The sequence below is a fragment of the Carassius carassius genome, chromosome 45 (assembly GCF_963082965.1).
Source record: "Carassius carassius chromosome 45, fCarCar2.1, whole genome shotgun sequence".
NCBI lineage: Eukaryota > Metazoa > Chordata > Actinopteri > Cypriniformes > Cyprinidae > Carassius > Carassius carassius.
This window is the reverse complement of record NC_081799.1, coordinates 15858632-15879040: the sequence shown is the minus strand read 5'-3', so window position 1 is coordinate 15879040 and position 20409 is coordinate 15858632. Positions and strand designations below refer to the sequence as shown.

Here is a 20409-nt window from a genome sequence, read left to right as displayed (position 1 = left end):
TTGTACACGCAAGTGTTTCAGTGAGTATCGCAAGTGTTTCAGTGAGTATCGCAAGTGTTTCAGTGAGTATTTCGCAAGTGTTTCAGTGAGTATCGCAAGTGTTTCAGTGAGTATCGCAAGTTTCAGTGAGTATCGCAAGTGTTTCAGTGTGTATCGCAAGTGTTTCAGTGTGTATCGCAAGTGTTTCAGTGAGTATCGCAAGTGTTTCAGTGTGTATCGCAAGTGTTTCAGTGAGTATCGCAAGTGTTTCAGTGTGTATCGCAAGTGTTTCAGTGTGTATCGCAAGTGATTCACTTGTACACGCAAGTGTTTCAGTGTGTATCGCAAGTGTTTCAGTGTGTATCGCAAGTGTTTCAGTGTGTATCGCAAGTGATTCACTTGTACACGCAAGTGTTTCAGTGTATCGCAAGTGTTTCAGTGTGTATCGCAAGTGTTTCAGTGTGTATCGCAAGTGTTTCAGTGTGTATCGCAAGTGATTAACTTGTACGACAAGTGTTTCAGTGTGTATCACAAGTTTTCAATGGGTTTTGCCTCAAACGGCCTCCCATACGGAGCGTCGCATTTCCCGCTCCAATTTCACTCTGCTCACACCACGAGTCTGAAGCATGCTCATTCAAGTCTGACCCTGAATCCATTAGTCTTGCACAGTCATCAACAGTAGACTATTTTCAAGCAAAACTCGGCTCAATAATGGAGTTCAAAAAGTAAAATGAGAATTCATACAGGTGTAGCCTATCAATATAAGTCGCTCCGGAGTAGCCTATAAAGGCGCATCAGTCAAAAAATGCGCCATGAAGAAGAAAAAACATATAGGCCTAGCCTCGCACTGGACTATAAGTCGCATTTATTTAGAAATGTATAAAAAAAACAAAAACAAACAATGTTATGGACAGGACAGTTCTCCGTTATGAACGTGAGCGCTCTGACAGCGGCACTAAGACTGCTTTAAAACTTTCACTGAGACCTCAAACAGAAAGCACAAAGCCTGTCTTTTAATTTTAATTTCGTTTTGTATTAATTGTGTCTTAATTTTAATCAAGGTTTCATCAACCAATTGTCTGGATTTAATAAGAAGTAAATAGAAAATAGATAACCACGATACGAAGGAGCCGGTTGTCATGGAACGGTCTGCTACGCCCTCCTCTGGCGGCATCAGATCCCTCTCTCCTGAATATTAGAACTGCATTTCCCAGTCTCTCTCTCTCCTATCATCCCCGTCTAACCCTGCTTAATTATCTTGATTACCTTAAGTATTATCACCTGCAACTAGTCTTCTCTCCTTTATATGGATTGCTCTCCTCTTTGGTATTTTGTGAAGTTTTGTTTTACCCCTGGTCTTTATTGCTATTCTCCGTAGTACCTCTGGACTCAGTAACCTGATTATTTAGACTATCGGAGTTCTCTACCAACGTCAGCTTGAGTTCCCTTTTTATGCCAGCCTGAGTTTATGTCTGCCGTTCTCTGTTTGATTACCTGCCTAAATAAACTGCTGCAGATGGATCTAACTGACTCCGCCGTTTCATCACATAAAACTTCACCAACTTAAGATCCAGCAGCGTTTCATCATCTCGCCAATGAGGTTTCATCCCAGGCTGCGGTGCTTGCTTCACATCAGCAGCAGCTGGTTAAACTAACCTCGCTCACAGAGGAACTTGTCAGGTCTGTTCAGGCACTAACCCCGCAGATTGCAGCTGCTAGTCAGGCACCAGCTCCCACTGCACCTGCTCCTCCGCTGCCAGTCATGAGTACGATCTCAAATCCAAGATTATCCCTACCCGAAAAGTATGACGGTTCACCCTCCACTTGCAAGGGATTTTTGTTGCAGTGCGAGCTCTAAGTCAGCAGGCCCGCGGAACATCGCACCGATGAGGGTCGCATCTTTCTCATCTGCACCCTGCTTACGGGAAAAGCGCTGGAGTGGGCAACGGCACTGTGGTCAGGAGGTCAGCTCACGTCTATTACTTATGATGCTTTTGTCACCCTATTCACAGAAGTGTTTGAGCACCCAGCTGGAGGAAAGGATCCAGGTGAACTGTTGCTCGCCCTGTGGCAAGGGAATTCCACAGCATCCACAGCGGATTACACTCTCTCCTTCCGTACGCTCGCCGCTCAGACCGGCTGGGGGGAGGATCCTCTCAAAATATTGTATCAGAAGGGATTGAATGCGGAGCTGCAGGGAGAACTTGCTTGTCGTGATGACGGAAGGACCCTCAGTCAGATCATGGAACTTACCATCCGGCTCGATCATCTCATCCGGGCTCGCCGCCCTCCAGCCAGGACCAGCCTGAGTTTCAACCCGGTATGCACCTCTGAGCCCGAGCCCATGCAGATCGGATACACCCATCTCTCCGAGGCGGAACGTGAGAGGAGGAAGCGCAATCATTTATGCATGTACTGCGGTCAGGCTGGTCATTTCAGGGCTTCCTGCCCGGTGAAATCCGCTCCTCATAACCCCGCTGCGGTGAGTTCACGTTCACTCTCTTCAAAATCTCTCACTGTGGATATTTCGTTAATTGTTAATGGGCAGGTGCTAAAATCGAGGGCTTTTATAGACTCGGGAGCTGCTGGAAGTTTTATTGACTCAACCTTTGCAAAAACTCATCAAATTTCTCTCCGCTCTTGTGAACCCTCTGTGACAGTGACAGCATTGGACGGTCGCCCCCTGGGGACAGGGGAGCGTCAGCACATCACACCACCTCTCACCTTCAGCATCGGCTCGCAACACAGGGAGACCATCCAGTTTTACACCATTCACTCGCCACTTCATCCTATGATTCTGGGGTTTCCTTGGCTGGAGAGACACAACCCGCAAATGTCCTGGTCTGAGAGGAGGATTGTTCAGTGGTCTTTGTATTGTCGGAATAAATGCATACCCGCTGTCCAGGGTCCTGAATTGAGTGACAGCCCCTCCGTGGACGTAAATCTACAGGAAATCCCCGCTGTTTACCATGACCTTGCCCAAGCATTCAGCGAGCGTGAAGCTTCACACTTACCTCCCCATCGTGCTGTCGACTGTGCTATTGAGCTCCTGTCGGGAACCATGCCGCCACGCGGTCGTGTATACCCCCCATCTCAGCCAGAGACCGAGGTCATGAATTCATATATAGAAGAACAGCTTGCCAAAGGCTTCATTACCCCTTCAACATCTCCTGCTTCGGCCAGTTTCTTTTTTGTAAAGAAGAAGGATGGGGGTCTCCGACCGTGCATAGACTATCGGGGTCTCAATGAGATAACTGTCAAATACCGCTATCCTCTGCCTCTGGTCCCAGCTGCCCTTGAAATGCTCCGTACGGCCCGATATTTCACCAAGCTCGACCTACGAAATGCTTACAACCTTATTCGTATTCGGGAGGGTGATGAGTGGAAGACGGCGTTTTCTACAACCTCCGGCCATTATCAATATCGGGTCATGCCGTTCGGCCTTTCCAACAGTCCTTCAGTTTTTCAAGCGTTTGTCAACGAGATCTTCAGAGACCTGCTCAATCGGAGTGTAATTGTATACATTGACGACATCCTGATTTATTCAGACAACCTTGAAACGCGCGTTCAGGATGTGCGAGGTGTTCTCAAGCACCTCATCGAGCACCAGTTGTATGCGAAGATACAGAAATGCGAGTTTCATCAGACTCGGATCTCGTTCTTGGGTTACATCATCAGCGCAGACGGAGTGGTAATGGATGACAACAAGGTACAAGCGGTGGTTAACTGGCCTCGACCCACGTCAGTGAAAGAGCTACAGCGCTTCTTGGGCTTCGCTAATTTTTACCGCCGATTTATCCGAAATTTCAGCATGGTTGTGGCTCCTCTCACTTCTTTGCTCCAAGGAGGAGGAGGACGTTTCCACTGGTCTTCGGAATGCGCTATGGCGTTTGAAAGTTTGAAGAAGAGATTCACCACATCAACCATTCTCCATCACCCAGATCCTGAGAGAGAGTTTATTGTGGAGGTGGATGCTTCTAACACGGGCGTGGGTGCCATCCTGTCACAACGTCATGGTAATCCAGCTAAAATGTATCCCTGTGCCTTTTATTCTCGTAAGCTCAATGCAGCAGAGCGCAACTACGATGTGGGCGATTGAGAGCTTCTGGCGATGAAGACCGCTTTTGAAGAGTGGAGGCATTGGCTGGAGGGGGCGTGTCATGCTTTCACTGTGCTTACGGACCACAGAAATCTGGAGTATCTCAAATCCGCCAAATGTCTGAATGCTCGCCAGGCTCGCTGGTCCCTCTTCTTCTCCCGATTTAATTTCAAAGTCACTTTCAGACCAGGTTCTAAGAACGGGAAGGCAGATGCTCTCTCACGCCAGTTCGGCAGTAAAGACGAGTGTTCTGAACCAGTTCCTATTCTGCCCTCCTCTCTCATTGTCGCACCAGTGCAGTGGGATATAATCACTGAGGTTTCTACAGCTCAGCAAAAACATCCCGCACCCCCGGAATGTCCGGGGGACCGCCTCTATGTTCCTCCCGAGCTCCGCGACCGTGTCCTCCAATGGGTTCATTGCACTCCCAGCGCGGGACATCCAGGTATCACGGCCACCACTCAGCTAGTTTCCAATCGCTTCTGGTGGACTTCCCTTCGAGCTAACGCGATCAAGTTTGTTCATCAGTGTTCCACCTGTAACATGGTCAAGGCTTCTCACCTGAAACCAGCTGGCCTCTTACAACCCCTGCCGGTACCACGACGCCCTTGGTCCCATATCGCCGTGGATTTTGTCACGGACCTCCCTCAGTCCCAGGGTTTCACCACCATCCTCTCGGTAATAGACCGGTTTTCTAAATCATGTCGTTTCATCCCTTTGTCTGGTCTTCCCACAGCCTTACAGACCGCCGAAGCCCTCCTCAATCATGTGTTTCGGCTCTTTGGCCTTCCTGAGGACATTGTGACTGACCGAGGCCCTCAGTTTACTTCTCGTGTGTGGAGGGAACTTTGCTCGAAACTCAATATTAATGTTAGTCTCACCTCGGGCTACCATCCTCAGGCCAACGGGCAGGTTGAGAGGTTGAATCAGGACCTAACTCGTTTCCTACGGACCTATTGCCAACAAAATCAGCAGGAGTGGAGTCGTTTCCTTGTTTGGGCGGAATACGCTCAGAATTCCTTAGTTAAACCGGCCACTAGTCTGACACCTTTTCAGTGTGTCCTGGGATTTCAGCCTCCGCTCTTCCCGTGGGCGGGCGAGCCCTCCGATCTCCCCGCGGTAGATTCCTGGCTTCGGCGCAGCGAGGCCACTTGGGATGCTGCTCATGTGCATTTACAACGGGCCATTCGCAAATATCAGCATTATGTGGAACGGAGGCGACGCGGGGGTCCCCGGTACCGTCCCGGCAAGTGGGTGTGGCTTTCAGCCCGAGATTTCCGTCTCAAACTACCCAGCAAGAAGCTATCCCCTCGCTTCATTGGTCCTTTCAAAATTCTGCGCCAGATCACCCCGGTCTCATTTAGGTTGGCTCTTCCTTCTCATTACAGAATCTCACCTACCTTTCATGTGTCTCTTTTCCGACCCGCAGTCACCCCCAGGAGAGAGGAGGGCCAAGAGGGGAACACGCCGGTGCAGAATCCTCCTATTGAGGTTGACGGCACGGAGGCCTACCGGGTGCGAGCAGTACTGGACTCCAGACGTCGTGGCGGGGCTCTACATTACCTTATTGACTGGGAGGGGTACGGTCCTGAGGAACGCTCCTGGGTCAGGTCACAGGACATCCTAGACCCCTCTCTCCTTACCAGCTTCCATCGCGATCATCCTGACCGACCTGCTCCCAGACCCCGAGGAAGACCCCATCGACGTTCTGGTCCTCGCTTCCGGAGCCGCTCGCAGGGGAGGGGCTGTGTCATGGAACGGTCTGCTACGCCCTCCTCTGGCGGCATCAGATCCCTCTCTCCTGAATATTAGAACTGCATTTCCCAGTCTCCCTCTCTCCTATCATCCCCGTCTAACCCTGCTTAATTATCTTGATTACCTTAAGTATTATCACCTGCAACTAGTCTTCTCCCCTTTATATGGATTGCTCTCCTCTTTGGTATTTTGTGAAGTTTTGTTTTACCCCTGGTCTTTATTGCTATTCTCCGTAGTACCTCTGGACTCAGTAACCTGATTATTTAGACTATCGGAGTTCTCTACTAACGTCAGCTTGAGTTCCCTTTTTATGCCAGCCTGAGTTTATGTCTGCCGTTCTCTGTTTGATTACCTGCCTAAATAAACTGCTGCAGATGGATCTAACTGACTCCGCCGTTTCATCACACCGGTGTGAACCTGGAGTTTGTCTCATGAATGAACCGAAACTCAGCGTATAGCCTACTTGCATCACAGACCCGACACATAGGTTATATATAAAGCTTGAAATGTCTACTTTTAAACAAAACAATTCAAAACGAAAGAAAACAGACTGCTCTCCCTCCCGTATGAAATGTGCATTTCTCTCAGGCGCGTTCACAACTGCGAAGATCACGAGTCAGCATCTTTCTAGCCGACAGACATAAAAAAAATTAAATGTCTTCTGCTATATTTTACATATTCATAACCAAGAATTGCCGGTTCGTTGTGACAGCTTTTAGGTGCCCTTAAATGTTACATGAATGCATCAGCACTGAAAACATAGAGATTTGTTTTTCTTTTGGGGGCATTTTGTTTGTGTTCAGACTTTCTCATTTGCCTGCGCGAGGACGCTGTTATTAATAAAGTGAAAATGTATTGGCCGTGTTATTTCTTTTTTGTGGGATGTCCAATTTATATGTAGAAATGCACATTTGCAAAGGTGACTTAGTATGTTGTCATAAAAGTGGCTCGCCTTTTGATTTTGCTCTGCCAATGTGGCTCTTGTGAAAAAAATAGTGAGGATCACTGCTCTACACCCACGACTGCAGGCCTGTGCATGGATCCAACTCCATCATCAAGTTTGCAGATGACACCATGGTAATTGGCCTCATCAGAGACAATGATAAGACTGCCAACAGGGAGGAGGTGCAGCACCTGGCCACATGGTGCACTGACAACATCCTTCTCCTTAACACCAGTAAGACAAAGAACCTTAGTGTGGACTTTAGGAAGAAGAAAGGAAGCACGCATGACCCCATCCACATTAACGGGACGGTTGTTGAACGTGTGTGTGACCACTTCCTATTATTCAGAGAAAACACTATGTCGAGGTCGCAGCATTCTTAATGGCTTAATGACAAGCTGACTCAGGAAAAGTTTTTCCCTTTTTGCATGCTGAAATATATTTTCTATGCACATTTTTTAAATGTTCATTTAACTAGTGTTTTGTACAGCTTAATGATGTTCATGTTCATAGTTTCTGCCAATAGTGTACACACTTATTACATAATCCATTCAGTCATTCAGTGTTTCTGTAAAAAAAATAATAATAAAAAAAGAGGGAAAAACCCTACCAAAAATTCAGATAAGATAATAATTATACGAATTCTACTAATAAGAACTATAAAAAGCACTAAGGATTGTGAGCTGCTGGATTCATGAATATTAATTAGGTTGTGTGCGTTCGCTCGAACTGATTTCCTAAAATCAAAACAGGGACGATAATGGGTGAGCGCCAGCCAATGAGATTGCCGTTTGTGCATTAGCTCTGCCCACTACTGGAAAACCCTGCAGTTCTTAAAAGCTGAAGAATTCCGAAGGAATGCCGTTATTTTGAAAGGAAAATACAACAAAGAATATAGTTTACATGTAGCGCATCAATGCTCTCTCTCTCTCTCTCTCTCTCTCTCTCTCTCTCTCTCTCTCTCTCTCTCTCTCTCTCTCTCTGGGTGTGTGAGACAAAGTGACGGCGAGTCGCACGCCTTCACACTAGAGTTTACAGTACGTCAAATACATATGCATTGCACATCCATTACGATAAACTGAAAAACAGCACATATTGCTTGACGGAGAGTGAAACTCTGAAGCGCTCAGTTAGTGTGTTCGGCGAGTAAAAATATATATGTGCTAAACTTATATTTAGCCTCCAACTCACACACTGGCGAGGAAAAATCGGAGAATTTATTAGCCATTGGCTAATATTAGACATCATTTAGTCGCCCAGAATTAAGATTTAGTCGCATATGCAAGTGATTTACTCACAATGTAGAGGATTGCTAATCTAATATAAAATAGATAAATCACAAATGAGCATATAAAAGCTGGAAATTAATATGATCATTATAAAATAATCATAATAAAAGATTCATATTGTTAGGCATATTATACTGTAGGTTTGTGATATGCAACAATCAATGTCAATCAATGTTTTTTTTTGTTTTTTTTACAGTTAGAGTAAGTCTGTATTAGTCAAAATTTTACTTCTTATAAAATCAATAGAAGTCATATTTTGGAAAAGAGTGTCAGATCTAGATCAGATCTAGTTATACTGTAGGGACTAAATGTTTTCGCAAGTATAAGAATAATCCTACATATTATATAATAAAAACACATTTTATTTTAACAAAATAAAACCAAAATCGTTTTATATATATATATAAATTGTGCTGATCAATGAACAGTCCACACGAGTAAAATAATAAAATTTAAATGCAGAAAGGTTTGGGAGAAAATAAATAATTGAAGATAAATATGAAGTCCATGATAACAGTAACATGATGATAAGAAATGTGTTTGTGTGTGACGTTGAATGACTTCACTCTCAATACCTAGGCCATGCAAATCCCCACCTCGGATCCAAGGGTACTCTAAAGCAGGGGTTTTCAAACTGTGGGTCGCGACCCACTTGTGGGTCACAGAATGGAACAAGGTGGGTCGCACAAAGTCACTTGGCTGCAGCTAAATTTGCGTTTCAATGACACACACACACACAGTTCAGTCTAGGGCTGCACGAAAGTGACGAGTGGGAACGGTGCGAGGCCGGTGGAGTGATTGGAATTGAGCGACACCTGCTCGACTCACCAGTCTCGAGAACCACGGAGGAGATCGGAAGGATACAAAAGAGGAGCGTCCGTCTCCCCGGCAACTCACTCCAGCCCACCGCCTCGAGCATCCTCCTTCGCCCTGCTCGATGGCACTGCGGATTCACCTCAGTGCCGAGGGATCTTCGGCACCGCGTCCCTCCTTCCTCCCAGGCTTCGGCACCAGTCTAACACATTAAAAACTTCTCAATCACGGGAAGGAGGAGGCGGGAACCGGGAACCCACTCGTCACAATGATATAGCCCACCAACATTAATAAGGACTGCAATATCCTTAGTGTGATTTTCGAATTGCAATTAAGTCCGCGTGCTTTGCGTGTTTTGAAGCGCGGGCGCGCACGAGTTGTAATAACAGTGAAGGTCTCAGAGCAATGTCATTAAAAGGTTCAATCGGTCCGCATTATTAAAAGAGAAAAACTTGCTCACTTCAATACACTATATTCCGCATGAGATTGCATACACCAGAAAACAAATGTTACGAAAACGGTTTCAGGTAGGCCATGTTCATTCATTTCTATCGTCCGTTTGAGCTCTGTGCACTTTTTTCGTTCGGGAAACGGTTTGTAAAAAGCATTTCACATGTACAGGGTGAGCAGTGCACAAACGCAGGGTTAATTGTAACACTACAAGATTTAAACATTTCCACATAACAAAATGCACAAAAAAATAATGCAATACTCCTTGACGTATCATCTCTTTTTAGAGAAAAATTTGCCAAAGTTCAGAAATCTTTTGAAGATATTGCTGAACATTAATTTAACCATTGCTAAAATAAATTTCTGCCTGAACTTAATGTCATCCAGTTTTTTTTTTTTTTTGTTTATTTAAAACGAGACACATGTTTATTATTATTTTTTACCTATTTCACAATTATTTTAATCTCCAAACAGTTTTAGATAGTTCTGCTTTGCTTCTTATGCTTTTTCTAAAAAAAGTGTTGGATTGTGCTCCGTTCTCACCGACACACACGGAAGGATCGTGAATGCATTTTCTGCAACAAAACACAGCAGCGCAGATTACAGTTCACTGGAGTGAGCCTGTTTAACGTTTTTATGGACACTACATATTCTAAAGTCTGTAAACAAAAATTAAAACTTAAATATTAATAGTGATTTTTTTCAGGTGTAGGCCTACTCTAAAATAAAAAGGTTTTTTTTCTTAAATACTTCATTTCTGTCATCAAACTTTTAAGTAAGATTAGGCTTAAAGTAATATCAACCTTTTTTTTTCCTCAAATATTGTGGTGGGTCATGAAATAGATTACACTTGTCTAGGTGGGTCGTGGAATGGAAAAGTTTGGGAACCACTGCTCTAAAGCACCTGGAGGCTGCTGTACAGACACATTCATTAACATACATCACACACTTCAGAGCACAAATCTGAGTGCTCAGAAACTCCTATCACTGGATACACAGCGGACCTCCATCAGAGCGGCCCCACACTCCTCTGTCTGTTCATTCAGTAGATCACAGTTATTACCTCATTAAGCGCCTTACAAAAAGTCTTCTTCAAAACTCCTCAGGGTTGGGTAATCATACCACTTTATGTGAGGTGTCAGTGGGAGAACTGGGGCAATCCTGCACAACAGTGTAACAATATAACCATTTCATTGTATCCCTGTCACACTGGAGGAGTTATTTCCCATAAAACTACAGGGATCCAAATGTTTTGCATATTCTGCTATAGAATGGATTATGTAGCCAGCGGGGTTGCCGTGAACGCATAAGTGAGCATGTTAAAGCTCCCTGCAGCCACTAGTGGAAATTCCAGTACCAGAATGAATTTCAGAAAAAAATAAAAATACAAACTACTTTCAAATAGGTTTCCCAAGCATTTCCACCCATCTATCACGTTCAGACAAACAAATAGCCAGTTTCAAAGTGTTTTGAAGTGTTTTAACATGCAAAGCAGAGTAAGGCCCAATCCCAATTCTTATTTATACCCCTTCCCCTACTCCTACCCCTTGTTCCTTGAAACAAAGAGTCAAGTTGTAGGGGTGAAAATGTTCCCCTGAGAATTGGGACACCACTATTATACTGTCACACGTCATCGAGCATCATCTAACTCATACAATACACACCAATACTGGTGTACATTAGTGCCTTACCGTTCTATATTAATGCGCTGCTTACTGACACATACCTGTACACACACACATCAGAGATTGCGCAGCTCACACACCCAGGTGCAAAGAAACTTTTCAACGCTGCCCTATGACTTTTATTAAAAACAGTTTAAATACTGAATCATTACATTATTTTTTCCAGCCACGAGAGGACAAAAACGCTGTTTTTGAAGTAAACTCACTTATTGCAAAGAGAGACGCACAGACACGCATACACGCAACTTTAATCTTTTTCTCTCCCTTTAGGTTTAGCGATTTATAATTATTGGGGGTACTAGACTCCTTAACATGACTGTAAATATGAACACACGATTGAATGTAACATGATTAATTTTCATTAAAATCTTTATTAATACCAATATTGTTTACATGTATGTGTCTTTTTGTTTGCTCGGGTAGCCATGTTACCGCAGTAGCCGGTTTATGCTGATAATTCTCATACCCCTTTGTTTGAAGTGTGATCCCGAAAAATCTTCGTTTGAAGGGCTATCTGGCCCTTCCCCTTACCCCTACCCCTCCAACCAAAAGAGAATTGAGACACCCCTACCCCTTCACGTGCACGCACAAAATAGAGGCAGGGCTCCAGACTGTGACCATTTTTTCTGCCGGTGCGACTAATTTTTGTGAGCGGTCGCACTGGTGCATTTAAGAAACTTCAAACTGTAAACGAAAACGAAACGAAACCGCTGTTTTAGCGGTGAAACTCAGACTGCGACGCAAACAAACTTGTCCAAGCTCAGAACAGCTTTACTCGGGAACCAAAGTTGATTTTGCGACACTGTTACTGCACAGATGCAACAGTGCTGCGAGATCCAGTGAGAAGCGTTTGAATTCGCTGCACAATGATAAGGTTACTGCGAGATCTTGAGAATCATTCAAATTCTGCACAGAAATCTCTATTATAAACAGCGCTGACATAAGTATGGAAACCTGAAGTGGTAATGCTAACTGTAACCACGGTGTTGTGGTAGAAATAGTCGAATGTATTATATCATTAATTTCAGGGTTTGTACAACCTTTTGAGAGAGAAATTCAAGCACTTTTCAACGACTTTCAAGCATTTCACACAACTATTTCCAGCACTTTGAAGCTTTAAGATGATCCAGTTTGAATGTTATTTTAATGGGATGAACAAAATATACTTTGTGGTAAACAAACACTTATGTAAAATTTAAAAAATAATAATAATAATACATCAAATCCCAATTATAAACAGTAGACAGCAGCAGAGGAGCACTTACTGGCTAATTAGTCATTCATTTCTACTTTTTCTCTATATTTTGAAATTATAAATTCACTATTATAAAATATTAAATCATCAAGAAATCAGATTTTGTCAAAATTTTACACCTTTTTATGTATGAAGTAAGAAAAGTCACAAACTTTTCTTCAATTTGCTAATAGATCACACATAATCACTGAAGTTGGTCAGCTCCATATGCAAGAAAAATAATGGTACATTTAATAAGAGTGGAATATATACATTTTCTGTATATAAAAATTTTGCACCTTTTACTGTTGTTAATAAAAGTACATCTTAACTCAAGCTTAGTGCTTTACTGTCAAATCTGTATAAACAATAAACAAAATAAAAATAAAAAATAAATGAAAATAAAATAAAATAAAAATGAAATATTATTAATAACAACACTTATTAATGCAAAACAACAGTAATTTTATGATTAACTGTTCTTTATTATGAATACCCCTACACACCACCCCCAGTACTACCAAATCTGCTCCTGGCGCCACCATCTGTAGAACTTAATGGCGCTTGTGCCACTGCTCTCAAATGTTAGTCTGGAGCCCTGAGAGGGCTAGGGGAAAGGGGAAGGGCTAAAGTCTAGAAATGGGATTGGGCCTAAACTCCCTCAAAGGACTTAATTCATCTCATTTAAAGCGCATCTGCTACAGTCATCAAAAGTTTTCAACTAAACCACATCCTTCAACAATACATTTCTGCAAGCCTGCTGTGAACAATCTTCCTGTTATACACAGTATGAAGGTCCCTGTTTTGTGTGATGACTATGATAGTCCTGTGCAATAAAGGTTATAGTTATTTAGACTATTTATTTGATGAATATCTGTCAGTTAGACTAATGAAGAGATACTAACAACATCTAAAACATAAATCCTCACATATGATCAACTTTAGAGTTTTAGAAATGTTAAAAAGTCTGTTCATACAACAACTAATGAGATCAACTCACAGTTTGATTACTTTTTGAAGTTTAATAAAGACACGGCTGGTCATTAACTTTTAAATGCATCATTATGCAAACACATGAGGAGAGTTCTCGGCATGAAAGACCCACGACTGTGCTACTTCATTTCTCTCCAGTACATTAGGAAATTAAATGATACAAAATCTGGATGATGTTAACTGACAAGATGATTGACAGGGCTGTTTGAAGTCGAAAGGATGCATGTAACTAAGCAATAGAGCAGTCCATTACAGACGAAGTTAAGACAATTAAGCATGTTCCAAAGCTTGCCTATTTGCCTCTGCTACACACTCAAAAGTATGTAATTTTTCTTCACAAAAAGAGCACATACTCTTAGGGTATGATATTAAGATGAATTGGGATGCAGATCACTTGCATTTAAAGAGAGAAAAAGGGGCACTTACAACATTAAATAAATGTTCTGTGGTCCATTTTGACCTGAGGGCTCAAATAGGTCCTCTTCAAAAAACAAAAAACAGTTATTCTAAATTGTAACAATATTTCACGATATAATTTTTACTGTATTGGTAATCAAATAAATGCTGCCTTCTTTAAATAAATAAATAAATAAAATGCTGACCCTAAACTTTTCAATGGAAGTGTATTTTAAAGATGTTTATCGGGTAATAGAAAAAAAACATATGCTTAACATTAACAGCAGCTTAAATCACAAGGTCTTTAGTCTAGTCTTCATACTTGGCCTTATGTCACTGCAGCGCTCTGAAAATATCTGCCGTCCCAGCCCCACTGCACATGTTTAGCTCTGGTACATATTCAAATGCAATGAGAGGATTATGGTGGGCGCTTAGAGATGCAGAAAGGCTTTTCTATAACTCTGAACTCAGCAGTACTGCAAAGCTACTCACCCTGATCTAGAGAGCAGTGTCACATTCACAAGACATTGACAATAGGACTAATTCAATTTATGTTACTCTACAGGGTGCACCCTACAAGGCTGATGGCAAAACATTTTGAGAGGGAAAGACAGTATTATATATATATACACATAATAAATATACACAGAACACATATATTATGCAACCAAAAACATATATTTTGTATGCGATTAATCATGATTATTGTTTGACAGCATTAATTTTCAACTATTCAATGTCAGCAATTCAATTGACTTAAGGTCAATATTTGTATCACTCTGAAAACTGAAAAAAAAGCTCTGAAAGTGACTACAAGTATACTGTCATTACTGTTAAAGTTGAAGTGTGAACTGCTCTATTTTCATAATATTATAAAGATTATTAAAACTTTATCATTATAGTTACCATCCTTGGTGTGAACGGGACTTTAAGCCATAAAGTGTTAAAGCTCTGCAAAGCATGTAGGCAACGTCCATTGCAAATTTGACACCTCTGCCTGAGTGAATGAACAGAAGAATTGCAGACATATTCAACTCTACCAGAGAGATGCGATCGCGTGGCCTCGTGGGCCAGAAAAAATCAATCAATATGTGTTTCCTACGCAGATGAACCCTAGAACCCACACTGTCCAGCGGAGGAGAGGGAAGCGAACAGAGAGGGTTGCCCTGCTGGGGTGGAGGCAGAGATTGTCATTACATCACCTTTGTCCTAGCCACTAAAAACAGCTGTGATAGGAGACTGAAACACACACATAAACACCCAGCGTCACACAGCGTGTGTGTGGGATGATATTCTCTCAGGCAAAACCTACTGAGTGCATCCCGCAAACTATTACGTAACATTAACTACCCAAAACAGAGTGGAGGAAGTGACAGAAAGAGAGAGGGAAAGATGCAGATATATTGTTGCGTGCATTTGAAGTAGAGGGAGGGGGTGGAGGGCGCTGGATGTGCGTGTACACTTCACTTAAAATAGAAGGCACTCACACGAAATATTTACAGCCACAGTGCAAAAAAAAAAAAAAAAAACACTGACAACAGCTTTGTTGGAGGAAAGACTTCCTGTGATGAAGCACGGCATAATAACTCTCAGCGTGTACAATATAATTGGCTCTTGTGAGGGAGGATATTCCCTCAACAAGATCTTGTTCCTTCTGCGAATGTCTGTCTCCTGATGATACAATGACAAGTTTATGACTTTCTGAATCTGTATTTTTTGCATACATCTAAATCTGAATATCCATACTGATTGCAATGTCACTCATGTGGGTAACACAAGCTTCAATTTGGCTTGCAACATCCTGCCTTTCCCATAATTTAACTTTGATATTTTATGAAAAAAGAAAATACATACAAATAATAAATATGCTTCAAAGGTCTAGAAGTGTTTTGAATTATCTTGAAATGATCTGTATGGACAAACAAATATAAACAATCAAACAATGGAGGTTTCAGACAAATTGGGCCAACTTTAAGTCTTGGCGTCAGTCAGCAGCTATAGGCAAAAGAGAAAAACTGCTTTCTAGAGGCCAAAGATGTATCTGTTTTTTCCATTTAATGTTCTCACTCGTATTTCACCTTTTCTATCAGATGGAGGAGTTCACCCTATGAGTCTTGAATTGTGCTTCCCAGGGAGCCACAGAGGAGCCAGATGTCTGTCAACAGCATTATTACACTGCTAAATTGCTACAAACCAGGATGGTGCTCTTTTAACCACAAAGCTCAGTGCTTCCTAAATGAGTCTGGTTGTTTTCTTGAGCAGTTGGTCTCTTACAGTCTCTATGTATCTTGTGCAACAGTCTCTATGTATCTTGTGCAAACTATTTTCAACATTATGGCTGACATGGGAAGCAGGAAGGAGTCAGTAAAGACTAAAGAGAAAGGCCCTGAGAGAAAAAAAAAACCTTCAGTGTTCAAGTAAATAGTGTTTAAATAAGTCTTCATGAAAAAAAAAAATGTGTGTATAACTAACTGGGTTTAGCTACTCATTGGGACTGAAAGAGAGAACCCAAATGATGTGTGGAACCCTGTGAATGAAAGGTGCACTTAGTTTCTATCATTACATTATGTATTGGGCTACACTGACAACTTGCTCTCTAGATCTCTGTGTACCTTAAAACTTAAGTAATTGTCTATTTCTAAGAAACACTTCAACTAGCCACTTAGAGCACAGAAAATACTTTTTCATAAGACATGAACGATGATTCACAAAGTCCAGCTGAAGAAAAAAGCTTAAAATAATTCCTGTGGGTGACCAAGGAATTGAAAGCAAAAATCTGAGTAAGCAACTCAGCTGGGACCGGATATTACATCATCAAAACACTGGTTGCATTTATTTAATCAAAAATACAGTAAAAACAAAAACATTGTGAAATATATATTACTATCGAAAACAGCTGTTTTCTATTTAAATATTATTTAAAATGTAATTTATTTATATTACTTCATTCTTCAGTGTCTCATGATTCTTCAGAGATCATGTTAATATGCTGATTTGGTATTCAAGAAACATTTATTATTATTGTTAATGTTACAAACATTAACAAAAAAGTTGTGCTGCTTAATACTTTTGTGGAACCTGTTATAATTTTTTTAGGAGTTTTTGATAAAGTTCAAAGGAACGAATTTATTTAACAGTATTTATTTATTTTAAATAATAATGTCTTTACCATCTTTTCTGATTGATTGATTTATTGTTGATTAATAGTATTATTTCATTTAAAATATATAGGTATATAGGTATTGCTATCAATGCACCACCTGTTTCCAGGGGTATTAAAAAACTATTGACGATGCCTTATATTAAATAACCATTTTTATAGAGTTCATAAAGTTTATACAAAATACACTTGACCAATTAACAATAAGCATTAAGGTACTTCCCATTCAGCTGTAATAGCGTAACATTTGGAATTCACCGCACATAGCCGAGCTGCCCACATTACCATCACAATGGCACTTCTAGCATTGATTCAACAAAGCACGAAAATACAAACATTAATATTTCAGTTCACAGGATGGTGAATTGCAGCTGCAACACTGACTGTGAATGAGAGCGATAGCTGTCTATAGATTAGGCACAAGCCCTCCCTTTTTTTTCGATCAGGTAGGGTTCAAGTGATTTCAAAACATTTCAGCCGGTTTATATATATTGTGGATATATTATTTACCTGATATAAAATGCATTTGGACGAGTCAAGCACTTCATTGTAGTACTACGGTGAATATCTCTTTACCACGCAGCACAAACAGGACAAACAACAAATCAGAATATTAATAACTATGACTGGGACTGTCACACACATACCGTTAAAATGAGAACACCGTTATAATAAAACGTTGAGTTTAGCTGCCGTGTTTCTGCACATTGTTTCGTGAAGAACGCGTCCACAAAAGGAGTTCATTCAGACAAGTCTACAGAGAACATTAAACTGAAGAGAGATGCACATATCAGATCACTCATATTGTATATTTAGAAACATGAAAACAAAGCAGCTCTGCTCCAGTGAAATAAACCCCATTAGCCCAAGTACTGCTGGTAGACTGGCACTCTCAATACTTTAATGCCACTCAAAGGGCTTCCTGTCCGGATACCTGCAGCAACGAAAGGCAGGAAAATCCGATAAAGCCTTGGACCATTTGTTGATGGACTGACCATCAATAATGTATTCCACCAGCATTGAGTCTGGCTCCAGTGGTTGGTGAGGAGCTAAAAGCCCCGTTTCCTACGGAGAGTCTCGTTATCTGTGGATGTAAGTTTCTAACAAGTTTATTGCTTAATGGCTTCACAGAGCCGGCGACGTGGGATTATTAAGCCTGATACAATACACTCTAATGCAACACATAAACCAATGAACACATTGACATTAAAAATCAATTTTAAAAGATACATCAAGGAAATACGAAACAAACAACACCGCCGACGCATACTCACGGCTGGAAGGACAAAAAAGCATCTTCCCTTTCATACTCATTCAATTCTCATCCACTTCCAGCTCTCCTTACCTTAGTTGTGACAATACACAGACAATCCATCCTGAGCCAAACAGCTCAAGCTATTTTCCTCTTCATCAGCACCACATTAACAAATTGAAAGAGGTGAGAGAGGGGAGAGAGACTGAAAGGGAGAGGAACGAAGGCACGGCTGGAGCTAATGCTCTCTCTGTCCAGGCATGGTCTTGCCGTAGTCCTAGAGCCCGGCGCTTGTTAGCACTATCCGTTGCTCAGCCGCATGGCTGAGGCTCAGACTGCTGCCTCTGCTGCTGCTGAGATCACAGAGCATCCCTCCTCCTCTGGAGCTCGCCGCACACACGCACACCCATGCGCGAGATAACAGACGCGCTCACCCCTCACAGATGAGACAGCTCTGAGAATCTGCACTACGATTGGGAAAATAGCTATTGTAGACACTGTTTGTGCTGTGAGAGTTTAGATTTTTCCTTCTTTTTATTGTTTGAGGCACAGCTAAGCTGAATCCAAGCCAGTTGTGCAGATAAATTAAGTGTAAGAATGGGTAGTTTGGAGGGTTTAAGAGAGGGGAGTGACTGAGCACACTGACCTTGACAACATCAGTCAGGGTTTATTTTGGGGCGTCTTGGAAAACCAGCGAAGAAAGCTCAAATAACCTGCCTTTTAAGTGCACAGGGCTAGTGAGCAGGCACAAGACAAAGAGACAGCAGTCACAGAGAGGAAACTCCAGCAATGCTTCAGCAGAGATTGGCACATCATACATCTGTTCTTTATATCAAGATCTTCCCAAGTACTTTAAACGAATAAACAGACAAGAGGGGAGAGCTGCTTACTGCAGTCATAAAATAACAATCATGAAGTGTTTATGTCTCGTTGAAAAATAAATAAAACAGTCTTGAGAACAAAATGTTGACCATAGCAGGGGCAATTTCAATCTTTAGAGGATCTCAGACATATATGAGTGTAGAGGAATGAGAACAATAAAGATTTGGGGTCATATGAAAAGTTAAACCTATAATTTTCTAGAAAGAGATCAAATTACTTAATAAGTGAGTCAATTACTAGAAAAGGTTTGTTTTCAGTTAAATATCTGTATACGACTGAATGGAAAGTTCACCCCAAAATGGAAATGTTGTCATTATTTACTCATGTTGTTTTTTTTTTTGTTTTTGTTTTTTAAACCACAAAAGTGTTTTGGAAGAATCGTAACAGCATATTAAACCTGATCATGATTCTTATATGCATAAAGTAGATTATAAATATAAATTTAATATATATCTGTATAAATAAAAAACAAAACAGCTACAAGCACTTGAAGTTTCACCTGGCTTTCCAGCTGATGACCACTGGATTGTCTGGCATGGAGCGGTACTTCTTAAAGTAACAGCAGTATTACTACCCAGACCTGCTTTCTTTGTAATCTTGCTAATCTTCTGGTCAGTCTTACCTGCTGCCTGTACACTGCCCGCTTCTCCAATTCCAGCTCCTCACAAAACAGCACCCTGATCATGGCTTTCATTCTGCATCTAGCATCTCAAAAGCCTCTGCACGCATTATGTCTATGTCTTACTCCTTAAACACACACACACACTAAGCCCTACAGCAGATGGGCCTCAAAGCCGCTTTGAGTGATCACATTATAGTCCGAGTGCTTTAACTTCCTCTCCACAACACTTTCCCACAGACATGGGGGAATAATTAAGAAACAAGGTCGTCAAGACATTGAGACAGTGGCTCTTATGCTCAAACATGAACTTGGTGAGGCAATCTTTGTTTTAGTGCCAAACTCTGTTTTGTGTTCTCCTTACATGAACTCTCAGCAAACTATTAGCACACTGTTTACTATCCTAACAATGCTAACCCTGTTTCTAGAAGAGAGGCCCTTCACATTCTTGAAAGTTTCAAAAAATTACTAAAGGACTAGAATAGGGCTCTAAAAAACAATTTTGTCTGTCTATTGACGCGTTTCCACCGAAATTACCCAGAACATTTGTACCAGGAACTTTTTTTCCCAGGAACTTTTTTCCCCCCAGACCTGTTGCTTTCTGCGTTTCCACCGCGGTGTAAAGTACCGGGAAGATTAGGCAAATAGACTGGTGACGTAGGTCTGTGCGCGTTTCTCAATACAAAGTACGCTGATTTTGGACGTGCATCCTCGGTAGTTCAGACTTTGCGCATTCGACTCGGGAGTGTGATGTCCGCGACGACGCAAATCCGGTAAATCTGCAAACAGCAGCGTACTTGATAACTTCAGTCAGCTGACCATGGCTACTGCAATTTTCCTCTCTGTATATTACAATAAAA

At 41.7% G+C, this 20409-nt stretch overlaps 1 protein-coding gene across 17 annotated transcripts in view; it reads right to left on the bottom strand.

Moving 5' to 3' along the window:
- Window positions 1–20409, bottom strand: part of LOC132127699 (disks large homolog 2-like) — a 227297-nt gene that overhangs the window by 164364 nt on the left and 42524 nt on the right. The window contains exon 1 of one of the 17 annotated variants that reach the window (XM_059539714.1): window positions 18142–18438. The exons of the other annotated variants lie outside the window; for them this stretch is intronic. Within the exon in view, the coding sequence (XP_059395697.1) occupies window positions 18142–18171 (30 nt within the window). The 5' untranslated portion in view covers window positions 18172–18438. Of the gene's footprint in view, window positions 1–18141; window positions 18439–20409 lie in introns of those variants that run through there. 17 annotated transcript variants of the gene reach the window in all.